This window comes from Micromys minutus (genome assembly GCF_963924665.1).
Source record: "Micromys minutus genome assembly, chromosome: 15".
NCBI lineage: Eukaryota > Metazoa > Chordata > Mammalia > Rodentia > Muridae > Micromys > Micromys minutus.
The window spans coordinates 51,461,641-51,476,975 of record NC_137984.1 but is presented as its reverse complement, the minus strand read 5'-3'; the positions used below and the strand labels follow the sequence as shown (position 1 = coordinate 51,476,975).

Sequence of the window (15,335 nt, the reverse complement as noted above, 5' to 3'; positions counted from 1 at the left end):
GATGAGAGAAAGGGGTCGGCCTCTGAAGACCTGCGCTAGCAGTGTCCTAGAAGTTCTATTGTTCCACAGAAGGCATCTTTAGCAGTTGATTTCCACATACCAACACTTCTCATCTGACCTAGGGATTGTCTTAAAAGACCCATCATCTGAGCAGTTCTCAGTCATGAGACTTGTTGGTTTGCCAAGCATGTCTCTAACCTAAGTTATGAAAAAGCTGAGAATCCTTCAAAAGAGAAACCCCCAGTCCTCAAGTAACAGTAGACAAAAGACTTCAAAACTTAGGTGCCATCAGTCTAGAATTCATGCCAGAGACAGTGGCTCTGCTAAAATTCTGCTGTATCTTTTGTCTTCTGTGCTCTTATAAACATGTACTCATGGGAGGTGTCTCCAGACAGGTGACTCACCTGAGAGATTGTTGTCTGGATTCTGGGATTGAAATTGCTCAGCCTTTGCTGTACCCATAGCTGCAGTGTCTTATTACTTATATATGTTAAATTGTTCTAGCTTTAGAAATAACTTACATGATTTGTAATTTACTTTTCAGATGGAATAGGAATAAATCCTGCACAGACTGCTGGTGAGTGTCAGCTTGTGTGTACATCGAAATTGAATATTTTATTCATTTCAACTAGATAAGATTTTTCAAAAGCCACAGCTGTGCAAAGCTTATGTGGCAGTCTCTTTATAACTTGATAATTGGTTTCATTTATATATGTTAATGTTCTATGGCTTTCACTACAAGTAAATGCAAGCCTGATTATTAATGGTTGTATTATTAATGTGTATAACAAAGAAGTCTGAAGGTGAGACTGTGCCAGGTACTGACTGCCCCTCCTCTTAAAGTGATCCTGTGGTAGTCAGTGAATCGCCTCAAGTCTGGATATTTCATGGTTAGGATCCAGAAAGTGCCAAGAAGAGTGCTAGCTGCAGCCGTTCCTTTAAACAGCTACAGCCACTGCCATCTCAAAGGCCGCTGTCACAGGGAGCTGGGAACATGACTCATGAGATGGTGGCGTCCTGGCCAGCTGGTGGGGAAAATGTGCTTCAACATTAGTACAGATGCTCTTAACTTCTGGGAAGACTGAGTTCTCCATATGCATTCCTTGGGCTGCTACTCTGATAATTCTTTGGGCTGCTACTCCTGTAATACTTTGAAGCTGTGCTATTTAATGTAATGTAGCCTTATTCTTGAACAATACTTGGCTTCTAAACAATTGTATTTGGAAGATTTTGGTTTATAAAAATTATAGGCCACAGAAAATTATAAATCCAGATAATGGAGTGATTTACAATTGCAGATTTTCGTTACCACCATCAATCATCTTGAGTTTATACTTTAAATTGAAAGTATTATTTATGGAAAATTGTGAGGCACTATATTTGTAGTCCTGTGTAATCCGGGAGTAGATGGTTTTATTGTTTTGATTCTAGAAGTTTTTGTTCGCTTATACTAGTTTGAATCTTTGCTTGCTCTCACGTGTCATCCTTCAGGTCACCTTCCAAATTGAGTTGGTGCATCATTGAGGTTGACTGTAATAGCATGAGGCAGTCGAGCCGGAGTATCAGAATATCTCAGTGGCCTCCTCGGCCCTTGTATTGATTGTTTTCCGATTGGTGGCACCATTGATTGATATTATTCTGGCATGCCGGTGGCTGCTGTGCCAAACCATTTAAACATGTGTTGATCTGTGAGGGTGGAAGAGAAGGGTGGGGCGGGGCTTTAGAGAATGTCCACCATCCATGGTAACACTGGGACATCCTCTCTGCCTTAATGCATCATTTGCTGGGTGACAGTGTTACTTGTCCTCTTTAGACACCTGACTTTGCATTTTTTTTGTTTGTGCAGGAAATGTTTTTCTGAAGCATGGCTCCGAGCTGCGAATCATTCCTAGAGACCGAGTTGGAAGCTGCTGATATGTATGCATGGAATACACGGCCTTGCAGCGTAAATACTGGCATTTGTTGTTGCTGTACAGTTGAAATCAGGCATTCACAGTGCAATGAAAGCACCACGAATCAACAGCAGAGAAAGGTGACGCTTGTCCCTTCCTCTTCACTTTTTTTATGGGAATAGAGAATGCCTTTGACAGGAGGGTACCACACCACGGGTCACACCGTGGTGACTGCTGCCTCACTAGAAGAGAGTACCTCTGTGACAAATGGACCATGCTTTAAAGCAAAACCAGCAGAACTGAAGGGTGTGTCAGCTGAAGGTATTCATGATGCTCTTGCTAATGAGCAGGGTGCCCGTGCCGGAGCCCGTGCCTCCGCCCAGTGAGTGGGTCACAGCTCTGCCTCCTTCCACACCACATCCAAGACAGACTGGGCTCCAGATCCACCCAGACAGCTCGAGGCTTCCCCCGTGGCTTCACTGCAGCACCGGAGATTCGGTCAGCGCAGTTGCTGGAAACGTGAATGGGAGAAGAGTGCTGGGCAGGTCAGACGGCAACCGCACACACCAGAGCCCATCGCAGCGCGCTGGGAGGACTTACAGACCATTTCCGGGCTTCAGTTGAAGTACCAAAGATGCCAGCTCCTAGAGTCATCCTCTAACCTTATGAGGACAAGGGTTGGCTTCTGAAGGGCATCTTAGTAGTTGAAGGAGTTGTCATTGTCCACAGGTTTGTGGAGCACATTCTGGGGTTCTGAATTGTGTAGTAATGTGCAGCTCATGTTAGCCGGGTTTTTATGTTTATGTCCAGTGCCCGGAGACTCTATTCCCTATATCAGGCCTCTGCTAACCAGACACTTCAAAATATTTGCCACCTCATTTTGGTTACTATTAAATGCTGTGTCTTTAGCACAAAATTCTGCTTGTCGGTACTGTTTATATAGTCCTGCAATACGAAATGATTTACCTAACACACCAGTTCTTTAATTTGAAAACACAGTCTTGAAAATATTTAACTCAAAAATTTGGTAATTTGTTATTAAATAAATGTGATCTATTAAGTTCAGAACATTTTAGGCATGTATTTAATTTGAATGTCCATAATACCTCAGGAAAATATATTTTGTTATGCTGTAAATCATGGCTACCTGTATTTTACTATCAGACTTACTAACCAGCATATCTATTGAACCAGTTTATTAATACTATTTGTTAATGCAAAGATAAAAGTTAAGTCATGAGAATAAATGTATATTCCTAAATGTTAATCCATTAGTTGGAGGAGGAGAACTTGAGGCGGGTCGCAGTCTGGGTGGTGTCCAGACTGAAGTTAGGAAATGAGAGTAGGACCACAGGCGAAGGTCAGAGAGCCCTGGAATCCTGGGCATTCCTTTAAGCTGCTTGATTCTGAAGTCATATGACGGAGCATTAAGATACAAGATCCTGACATTTGGTCACTGCTGGGAAACTGTCTTTATGATCCTATTTCGTGGGGTGTAGATGCTTAATTCTTAGGTTTGGATGCTATTTGAAGGAAAGATATAAATAAGTCCAAGAGGGTTAGTGCAGCCTATAAAGGTGTCCCTTACAATCCTGAGTTCTGTCCCTGGGACCTGCATGGTAGGAGAGAAATGACCTCCACATTCATACCATGATATACACATTTATTATACACACACAAATGAAAAACAGGTTAAGCTACTACATGTCTTTGCCCAAGAGACTCCAAACATTTGTAGATTGGAAGCATCAGTATCCTATAGGGGAACAATTCTAGACCCTTACTGTCCCCAAGCTATTTATAAAGCTAGGTAAAATTATGTGCATAGCTTTCTTTAAGATCTGTTGAACTAGGGCCAGACAGATGGCTGAGTGGGTAAGAGTGACTCTGGGTCTTCCAGTGGACCAAGATTTTGTTCCCGAAACTCACATCGTAATTCACAACCATCTGTTTGTCTCAGACTATGAGATTCATAAGTCCAATATCATGGCTTGAATAAGTATGGCCCCCATAGGCTCAGATATTCAAATGCCAAGTCACCAGGGAATGGCACTATTTAAGGACAAAGTGTGTTACTAGGGTTTTACTGTGAGACCAATGCAAGTTTTTGCCTGTGGGTCAGGATGTAGCTCTCAACTACCGCTCCAGCACTATGCCCCCTGCACGCCACCACGCTTTCCACCGTGATGTTAACGAACCAGCCCGAATGAAATGCTTTCTCCGTTAAGAATTGATTTGGTCGTGGTGAGTAGAATAGACTAGACAGAAGACAGATATGCCAAAACTGGGTTTCAAATTTTTCGCCAATAACAAATACCTTGTAAATCGAAGACACAGGTGGAAACTGAAAATTGCAGCTGTGTGTCTCACCCTCAGTATTTGATCAGCGTGTCCGTAGTCGCCAGGATCGGCCGCTTGCCTTGAAATCTTTACTATTCACATTCTCCATTTCAGTGAGAATATTCAGTTAGGTAACAGTCATCTGAGATGGTGTGTGGCCCTGTTGTCTGATCTTTTTGGATAAAGTTATTATTTTGTTGTTGAATGCAAAATGACAGCCCAGGTTGACAGACAAATGGAGAGCCAGTTTGGGACATAAATCTGGTTCTCTGGCAAAACTCATTGGGAATGTAGAAGCTGTTATTGAGAGCACATCTTGATGATGTATCATGTCAGTGTTTGTTTGTCTGCCTGGCAGGTTTAATAACTCAGTTCTTAAATGTACAGTTCACAGTTGGTGAGTTGTTAGAGAAACAAGCTCTGCCGTTGGTGTTGTCAGCACCACAAACATTTTGACAAGGAAGGAGATGCTCGAGTCTCTGGATATTTTTATTTTGATGTTTTGTAGATAAAGATATGAACAGATGAAGGCTTTTTTTTTTTTTTTTCATTTTTTTAGATATCCACATTGTATAAGGATGAAACAAGTAGTGTGGAGGTAGATTACCGGAGTAGCCGTTGTGGTTGAGTACGGATAGCCGAACAGATGTAGTTTCTCAGAACATTAGAAGATGTGGGGCATGAGTGGAAGCTGCAGACAGTGTAGCCTCGAACTCGCACAGTCCTGCTATTTGAATTGCAGCGCAGAGTAAGTCCTGGGAGACTCGAAGTCTGCGCTGTGCCTGTGTCTCAGTCTGGAGAGAGTAGGGCCCCATGTTTACCTGTGAGAGTGACTGTACCATGTTTATTCTCATAGAGGGACTCTAAATTGCACTCATTTTTCTTAGGTTATATATATATTTTTAAATCTTTATTTTAAGACAAAAAATGTTAAGTAGGATCTGGAAACATGGCATCCTTCTTGTAAAGAAAGAAATATAAAATAATAAGATTCTTTTGCTTCCCACTGTCCTTCCCAGCCCCACATCTGAAAGAAATCTCTTGCTGTGGGAAGATGCTTAAGGACTTCCTAGAATGTACTTCATTTGTCCCTTCTGGTGGTACATTTTTATAGTCAGCTGCGTCAGGGTTGGGCTTCATAGCCTTACCTCATTAGGTTGTCTAAACAGCCTTAGTATTTCTGACTTCTGTCTTTAATCAGATAAACCTTTTAAACTTTTTAAATGTAGGACTTTCCCTGCAAGCGCCATATGCCTGCTTGGTGACTGTGGAGGCCAAGAAAGTACTTCAGGTAGATCCCTGGAACTGGAGTTACAGATGTAAGTTATCGTGTGTCCTGAGACTCAAGCCCAGGTCCCTGGAAGAGCAGCCACTGATCCATCTCTACAGCTCCTGCCTACTTTCTTTGTAAACCCTAGCTAATGTTCTGATTCAAGATAGCCTCACATACCTTACATCGCTTTATCTGACTTCCGTATTGTATAGTTCTCAGTTGACCTGTGCAACCACAGAGTTTGAAGAGCATCCTTGCAGCTGATTACCAGGGATCTTTCTAGGGCCTTTGTATGTGGGAACCGCTTGCCTATAATCTCATGAGGCAACCAAATGTGCAGGTTCATCTGCTGGGGTAACAAATACCCCATGTTCAAATAACTCATATCTTGGTGGAATGTATTAATATTAATTTTGGAGGGCCATGCAGTCATTATCCAGTGGATGTAATGGTGTGTGTCACAGGGATTGAAAGACCATGAAGATCAGTGGAAACCGTTTGAAAAGGACTTGAAGAAAAGGCGTATAGAAAGGGGTTCCTATGCAGTAAAGACACTGCTGCACACCGTCACCCCGCATCAACGTGGAAAGTGCCCCTGCCTTTTGGGAGATTGTAGACTAGAGAGAACAGTGAGGTAGGGCACGATGTCAAGTGCTGTGGTTTTTAAGAGCTAAGGTGCATCATTTTTAGTTTAGATGAGAAACATATCCAACTATGGATCATAAGAAGTGCCCTCTTCTCACTGTGAGGGGTTGTGTTTCTTTTTGCATATGCAAGCTATCTTACTGAAAACTTCCTCTTGGCGTGACCAGATGTGTGCATAAACTGAACAGGTTCAGTTTCCTGCACTGCGGGGTTGCTTGCTGTGCACAGCAAATGTCCATTCAAGGGGCGTGAAGCAGGAAGCGGTTGGTGAGTTAAAGCTTCATCCATAGGAATGGGACTGGGAACACATGATGAACTGTCCTAGCGTGTAAATACAGGGCCCTGCAGTGTCACAGACCCTGTATCTCTGAATTTGTGAGGCACCTAACTCTTGGTTGGAATCTTCTAGAGCTGAACTATAGAGAAAGCAGCTATCCAGCAGGGTGTCCGCAGAGATTATAGGACATCATTCATAATGTAATAAGTGACATTGTAATTATGGGACCTCACTGTATTTGAGTGTGAAATGTCCTCCAGAAGGTTGTGCGGCTGAACACTCCATCCACAGACACTGATACTGTATTAGAAGGTGTACAGGATTTGGGACATGGGATCTAACTGTTGGAAGTAAGTCACTAGGGGTGAACCTTTGATGATTAAGCTTGTTTCTGCTTGTAGTATGCATACCCTGCCTCCTGCTCTGATTGTGCTAGGCTGAAGTCAGCCACACACCTTTGCTAGTAGAGATGGAACTACCCTTGCTGAAAACTGGTACCATGAGCCAAAATAAGTCTCTTCGGTTGTTTCTATCAGACATTTTGTCACGGCAGAGGAGAAGGTAACCAGTAAAGAACTCAAGCACTCTTTGTGCTTGAAGTGAGCATGTAAACACACTCAGTAGCTTAGAGGAGTAGAGACTTGTAGCAGACATTGGTGAGTATCCATCGATATGGGATTGCCTCCTCACGGATAGATCTGATCATGTACAAGGGTCACAGATGAATCACAAGCGAGAGTCTTAAGTAGCTTTGATTCCTTTCTAGAAAAATTGATGAAATTATCTCAGTCTCAGCATGTCTTTGAAGATAAAGATACCCACATCCTAATGGATTTTACTGGGGTTGGGGGGATGTGTGGACTGCAACCTTGTGAAGGAGTAAGAATAGAGAGCAAGGCCCACAGGCTCCTTCGACCCCTTGAAGAGTCCTGATGTGCCTGCTGCACACGGCATTAGATCTAAAAAGATCTGCACACGGCCCATCTGTTGGCTCACAGAAAGGAACCGAAGGCCTCTTCCCCTTAACAGAAGTCCTCACAGGTGATGATACCCACACCCCAACTTCTTCTGAGTTACCTCCTCAGACAGGGCTTTCATTGGAGCATGGTGATGGTGGTGGTGACTGGGTGGCGAATTAGGACTGATCGAGGATTTAGGGACTCAGATTGGCTCAAACATTCTGTATAAACTTAGGCACTGAGCAGACAGATGCTGGTCTCCAGAGTCAGATTTCCCCAGGATTCATCATCTGACTCCATCCCCTCTCATCCTAATCCTTGACCCTGTTCCCATAGACTATCATCTCTGAAAACCAAACACAGAAAACATCAGTAATGATTTTGATGCAAGATCCATAACATAAACAATACAAACACATCCATCAGTGTGTTCTTAGAAATCTATACTGTGGCCAAGCAGGTTTTACCTCTGTATGTAAGAATGATACACTATTTTCAGATTAGTTTATGTAATACTTACTGGCAGGCCGAGCAGAAGAAATCTGTGGTCCTAGCAATTGACACGTAAAACACACTGGAAAATCATGTTAACATCGATTCATGATAATATTGATTTAAAAACAAAACTCAGAATTGGAACAGAGTCATTTTCTAAACTTGGTATAAAGTAACAATAAAACCCTACAGTTGATAGTAAATTGAATAATGAGATTATAGATTCTTTTTGCTTGAGGCTATGCAGAATGTTTGTCCTTCGTATCTGTTTAACTCACTATATAAATCCTACCAAAGGCAAGAAGGCAAGATAAGGAAATAAAGATGTTCAGTCTGGGAAGAGGAAAGCCAGTACAAGATTCCGAGGTGATGACAGGAACTCCAGAGCCAGCTCACACCTCTCCCCTGCCCTCCAGGATGCTGAGGGCAACCTTAGAATTAGCAGAGAGGGGATACAAAGCCAAAAATATGAGAAAGCTTTTTAATGCTGCTTAGTAAGAACACTCTAGAACTCTGTCCTGCTGTTTTATAGATTGTCTTAGGGTTTTCTACCCTCTTCTTGGAAGATGTATTTATTCTAAAACATTTTGATCAATACTCTAAGGCTTAGTCAAGTGACAGAAGGTACCTAAAAATATTTGCTGGTCTGTAGAGGGTGGTAAATGATCCCACAGAGACATTGAAGGAATGGTTGCTGTCATGATCCCTCCTGTCTCCACTAGTTGCAAAAACTAAAGACTTTATTCCTGGGTTATTAAATTAACTTTATTTGTTTGTTTGTTTGTTTGTTTGTTTTGGAAGGCCATTGCTCCTTCTAAGCCTTAAGCATGAAGTCTCATGAGAACGGTGGTCACGGTGTGTTTCTAACTGAGAGAACTATTACACATGAACGCTAATACTCAATGTTCTGCTTACGGTGTGCCAAGCTCTGTGTTAGGTTCCCATCTGTATTTCAACATCAGAACAATCTTTGAGTTCTGTAAGGTTTTTGCCAGTGTTGGCACGGCCACTCGGCAGCAAACTCTCTCTCTGAGCTTGCCTGGACTCACACTGCACTCGGGCAGATCATCAACCAGTTCTCCCGTTGAGACCTCCCCAGGAAGTTGCCTGTCCTGCGAAAACAGAAGGCTCTTGCCTCCCTCCTTGTCACCCGCATTCACATATTTCTCCTTTTCTTATTTCCTTGCTGTTGCCTACTCGTGATACTGCCACACACCGGAATCCATGAGTAAGGAGCGGGAAGTCAGAGGCTGCGGCCACTCCCGGCTGTGCTCCGGAGGCACCTTAGCGTCCTCCCTTTTATTATACGACACATTCAAATAAAACACTTGTCTGGACTGTCCTCCGTGCCATAAACCACCCAACAAAGGTACAAAGGGCTCACCCAGCTAGTAACAGCCCCTTCATTACAAACATCAGAAGCGCCCAAAATATCCTCCAAGGAGCAAACTGTAAGCAGGAAGAGCTTTCTAGGGCATATAGAGGCTTCATAGTAAACGGAAAACTGAAGTAGCAGAGCCCGTTTTAGGTTTGTCTCCACTTGTTAAAGACATCTTAAAATAGAAGACTTAGGAAAAAAAAATCTGCCTTTAAAAGCTTTCTTTTGAGAGAATCTGCGCAGGGAAAAAAAAAAAAAACCTTCATAAAATGAAGATCCGGTTTGCCTACCCAAATAATCACTGTCCTGTCCTGAGGTTCCCTGCACAAGGTAATTGCCTCTCAGTGCCACTTTGTTACCAGTGATCTGGATAAATCACTCTCCCAGCCCCTTGGGAGCAGTCCCCCAGGAACCCTTCAGGGAGCCTCGGAACTGGAATTTGTTCCAGACACTGAGCAAATTACATTCTTTCTTGAGCTCTAAACTTGATAATTAGATGAGTTCGGTTAAAGTTAAAAACACAGTGAAGTAGAACATTGTCCCTGTGCCAGTGTCAACCTGGAGTGGAAACAGAACGGAGGGGACCTCAAAGACCAAACTCAAACATTTGGCACTCGGAGTGTGTGTGTGTATGTGTGTGGTGTGTGTGTGTGTGTGTGATCTTGCATTATAATCTACTGATGTATTTACTTGGTGAATCTTGTAAAGAAAAGGATAAAGTGCACAACAAGTGATTGGTAGAAGGTTTTTCAAACAAATGCTAATATTACTTCCCCTCGGTCACAGAAGGTAAGGCACAGAAATGCAGTGGGAGAAAGCAGTGTTTTAATTTGTCCTTAGGTGTAACAGTCAGTTTAGCTTGGTATGATAAAACACTATGGATTGGATGTTTTAGCACAGTTTTATTACACTTGTTGATTTATTTGTTTATCACGTGTATGCATCACAATGATGGCGGTGATATGGGTGGGCACCCACACACATGTGCCATGGTATATGTATGTGGGGCTCAGAGAACAACCGTGTGAGGTTGGTTCACTACATTCAGCCCATAAATGGGTTATAAATATCAAGCTCACGTCGGTCTGTAATCTTTACCCTCTGAGATGTCTCTCAGGACCAGCAACAAACATTCCTCAGTTCTCTAGCTGATTAGATTCTGGAAGGTTCCTTGGTTTGCTGTGAGTGTCCTGTGGCAGAAAGTGGGAGGGTTGAAAGTGTGAAAGTCTACCCACTGCCTCCTCTTAGAAGGGCAGCAATCCCCTTCAGGAGTACAGTGGTTCCAGAAGTCACAGTTCCCAACATCAGGTTAAAGGGTAAGATTTCAGCATATGAATACAGTGGGTAGAGGAAACACATTCGTCTATTCCAGGGGTCTAGCTATGTAGTCTGGGCTGGCCTGGAATTTATAATCCCCATGATTAATCAGCCTTCCAGGGGTGGGGATCACAGGCCCACACACTATGTTCCACTGTGGAGCCTATTTTACCAAGACTATAACTTTATTTACCACATTTCTGCCCTTTTCATTTATGCCCAAAGGCATTGTTTCTCTGCCTTCTTTTTTTTTTCTCCCCCAAACAGCCTGTTTTGGAGACAGGAGAAAGACATCTATAAAAGAAAGAACACTAGAACAGAGGGCATGTGTACATGTGTGTTCTTATGTGTTCAGGGTATGCACAAGAACTCTAGTGACATCATGGTTCTACCAACCTCCTCAGGGGAGCCACAGAACAGCTAAATGACTCACACTCAGCACAGTTGTACCAAATAGCTATTGAGTTTTAGTTTCCCGTGGTGCACTGTGTGTGGGCAGGACACATGGTTTACATCCAGTGTCATGCTTGCAAACAGAAACGGGCACCATATGCTGAACTGTGTATGGGCATACCAATCTCAAACCTTTAAAGATTTGTTTTTTATACGTATGTGTTTCTCTGCATGAACTTGCTTGCACTATGTGTATGCAGTGCACACGGAGGCCAGAAGAGGGCATCAGATCTCCTGGAACTAGAGTTATAAATGTTTGTGGACCTCCATGTGGGTGCTGGGAAATTAACCTAAGTCTAGGTCCTCTGTAAGAGCAGCCAGGGCTCTAACCCCTCAGCAATCTCTCCAGCATCCAGTACCAACTTATGACATTAAATGTTATCTGCCATTCTCATCTTACTTTGCTGTTCTAGAAATTTGCCTCAGATTAGGTGGAAATGTCTTTTAACACGAGTAATTACACTGTTAGGAACACTCTTACAATTTGATAAGAAAAGAAGACCACTTTATTGGTGAATATTCATATCAACGGAATTTGGATGGCTTTTTGAAACATGTTCAAACCCAAAAGAAATGGGGGGGGGGGACTAGAATCCTAACTGACCAGAGACAAAATAAAGCAATGAGATACCATCCTCCACTCAAATGTCAGTGGTGAAGATTAGTAGAGAGCTGAGAGCTGCCAAAGGTGAGTGCGTGGGACCCCTCAGACAGGACAGAGAGGGCTAAAGTGACACGCCATCTCACCATGGCTGCTGGGCTATGCTATGTACAATTAAGTTTTCACGCGTGCTGAAAGTGCTCAGACTTCTAAACTGAAATTGTGATGTTATTTTCAAAACCAGAAATAACTCACTATGGGCTAACATAAATATCCGACATGAGAAATTCAGTTGTCCAATAACGGTATAGAAAAGATAACCATACTAAATAATATCCAGAATATTATATTAAATTAAAACAGAATATAAGGTGGCATCTTTACTACTTAGCTCATTTTGTTAATGTGTATTGCTTTTAAATATTTACCTACTGGGTGAGTTTTATTTCTTATATTCAAGTTAAATTAAGTATAACTCATCTATATGTGTTTGACCTTTATTTTTAAAAGAGTTGCTGATATCAAATATTCAAACTCAGAAGGAAAAAAAAGATCAGGGGGAATATATCAAGATTTCAGAGACAGTAAATGTTAAATGCGTTACCTCTAAATATTTATCCAGCAGGAAAAGGCCACATCCTCTCCTTCTTCCAATTTCCTGAACAGATTCTAATTTTCAAGTCTTTATCAGATCTCACATCATCTAAGGCTTTTACAACAACCCCTGCGCCCTCCCTTTAACTCACTTCTCTATTAGTTGCTTTCTTGTAACCAAAGTAACAGCCAAAAAACAAACACAACAACAACAAACAAAAAACAAAGGAGAAAATGTTTACTTTAGTTCTCCCAAGTGAGGGAGATTTTAGATTCAAACTGGGCTGCTTTGATATTATAGTTAACTGACCACATTTTTTAAGTAAATGAAGAAGGAGAAAACAAGCCAAGTGTTTAATATGTTGCTACAGTTGCCAGTTGAGTCAGGACGGCAAAGATGCTCACAGCAGAGCTTACACATTGCTTCCTTGCATTTCTCTTGTTTCTTTATCTTCCGGTCTAAAGATCCTGCCAGAGAGATGGACTGACAGAGATGCTCAGCTGTCAGAGATGAGCCTGGCTGCCCCAGCTTCATTCTGTGGGGCTCACTAGTCTCCATTCTTCCATGATGCCCTGGAGAGGAAAGAACCTTGGCAATGTGCCTATAAAACTATAGATTCCAAACTTCTACACACACCTGCCACTGTGGCCACCGAGATGATGCTCTCGGTGTACTTTATAAGGAAAGTATTTCTTCTTAGTCACTCAGAGAATGGCAGCAGGTGTAAAAATAACACTCACCTTATTCTGGGCTAAACGTGAGAAGATCTGTTGAGAATATACAGTGTGTGGAGACCTTTTCCCTAAAGAGCAAAAAAATTAAACTCCGAACCTCGCCCTTGCCAAGAATGTCTGTTACTTCAGAGACAAGCTTGATCAATGCTGAGTGAATGATCAGGAAGTAGAATCAATCAAATCAGGTTATAGCACCATTCACACATTTATGTGTGTAGGGCAGTTGTGATATTGAGGGTGTTTGAGTAGTTCCAGCTGCATGTTCTTACTGGAGATTTGAATCCCCGAGTGAACTCATCACATGAAAGCTTACATGTGGGACTAATCAGCCCACAGTTGTTAAGGATAACATTGGAAATGAAGAGCAAGCCAAGTTCACTCTTTCCCATCGGGAACCGCAGTAAATGGAGCCTGCCCACCTGGCTGCAGTGCTTGCATAAAGCACATTTTATTAACTTATTTATTAGTGTGGCTCGAGTGAATTTCATTCCCTTGGCCCCCATTGTTTTCATATAGAACTTCAAAGGTCATAAAACTCAAATTTCTTTCAAAAAGATTGGTTTTGTCTTAGGACATTTGATGCCTTCTTCTGATCTCTCTGAGCTCATGAACTCAATTGGGCACACACACACACACACACACACACACACACACACACTCTTAAAATACTTTATAAAAATGAAAATATCAGGTGCATCTTGGCTAAATTATCCAAGAAATAATGTGTAGATGTTCAAAACTTACTGACTTAGGGTCACCACAGAGTCAGTATTTCATTTTAGCCACACCCTTCCTGGAATTCTCTTTCTCTGTAATTAGAGGTTAACAAAAATTGTCCATTGAAATGCTAAAAAAATCATAATTACTTGGTAGATTTAACTCAGGCATGATTAACTCAGAGTCACCAATAATGTGTTGATGTCACATTAAGAGAAGAAATCAAAGCACTTCCCCTTGGGGTCTTTAATGCAGACTGAGCCCAGATGTGGGTTCTCCGTCCTCCCCATTGCATTCTCTATCCGTCCATTGTATGAGTCCAAATCTGTGCCTGCCTGAAGGCTGTCTTGTGAATCTCTCCCTCTGTCCGTTCCTTAAAAAAGGCTTTGCTCTCTCTTTTATTGAACAGCTCAGAAAGCATCACATGAGGAAGTAATGAGGTGCTTTAGAGAAATCTTTTACAATGTTTTACAAGGGATTAAGTCACTGACTCTAACTGACCCAGACAAACAATATTACAAACATCGTTGTTTATCAAACAGTATCTGTATGTTGCCTTCAACATTTACAGTGCATAATTATCTCTAAGGTTGCCTGCAGCCTATTTGCTGTTTCTAGAAAAGTAATTATGATGGCACACATTTATTCTATTCCAGGTCAGATATATGGTGAGCACATAATTTAAGATTACCACTATGCATTAGCTTAGGCAGTAAAACTTGATTACATGGAAATCCAAGGCAAGTAAGGTTGGTTGCTGTTCTCTAAAAGGCTAGGTAAACAGTCTGAGGACACAGTAGGACAGCAGTTTTAAATGTTAAATGACCACAAGGTGTATTATTAACATGGCACTGAGGTCCAGCACAAGTTCCACTCTGTTATCATTGTATTATGACACCACAATGACCCATAAAGAATATGGTCTTAATGTCATTTATGGTAAGTTGCCCCAACAATAACTGAGCAAGAATCTTTTAGAATGTGTTTGTAATTAGTAGGGAAAGGGTCAATAGAGATTTTTTTCTTTTAAATCAATCTTTCTGACTTTTTTTTTTTTACTGCAGTCAAATTGCTACCATAAATTGCTGTATATTTTGTTGATAACTGGGTTGGTTGTTGCTTCTGATTATTAATATTCTATATATCAAGTCAATATCAAATATTGGCAATGTGAACAACATATTTGCACCTTACTAGTCCTGAAACTACCCAAACTCAGAGTGTTCCAAATGTGTGAATGCTTTATTAGTCAAGATTTTAACTGACTGGAAAACAAGTTGGAAATACTTGGAGTTAAATAAGACAGCAGTTGCTTTCTGCTGAAGCCTTTATGTTTATTTCTTTCTCTAATTCACAGAGGCCCTATGATTCCACTAGTCTACTACCACACTGCTCTTACGCACTGGACTTCTATCTGCAAATCACTTCTTAGACCAAAGTGGCAGCAAATTTCCAGAAATTCTGATCTTATTCTCACTAAAAGGAAGAACAATGGTTTCTTTTCCCCTTTCTTCTCTCTCTCTCTCTCTCTCTCTCTCTCTCTCTCTCTCTCTCTCTCTCTCTCTCTCTCTCTCTCTCATCTCACAGCTTGTTTTGTGACAAGATCACCTAGTTGGAAGGCTACACAGCAGGCAGGAAAGTAAGCTTTGCAAAGGTTTT

General features: G+C 41.7%; 1 protein-coding gene across 1 annotated transcript in view; it reads left to right on the top strand.

The window, feature by feature from the left end:
• UFM1 (ubiquitin fold modifier 1) overlaps positions 1-3,077 on the top strand; it is a 7,868-nt gene extending 4,791 nt beyond the window's left edge. Inside the window, exons 4-5 of the mRNA XM_080929600.1 lie at positions 545-577; positions 1,847-3,077. Coding sequence (XP_080785726.1) covers positions 545-577; positions 1,847-1,914 — 101 coding nt within the window. The 3' untranslated portion in view covers positions 1,915-3,077. The remainder of the gene's footprint in view (positions 1-544; positions 578-1,846) is intronic.
• The last annotated feature ends 12,258 nt before the right edge of the window (positions 3,078-15,335 follow it).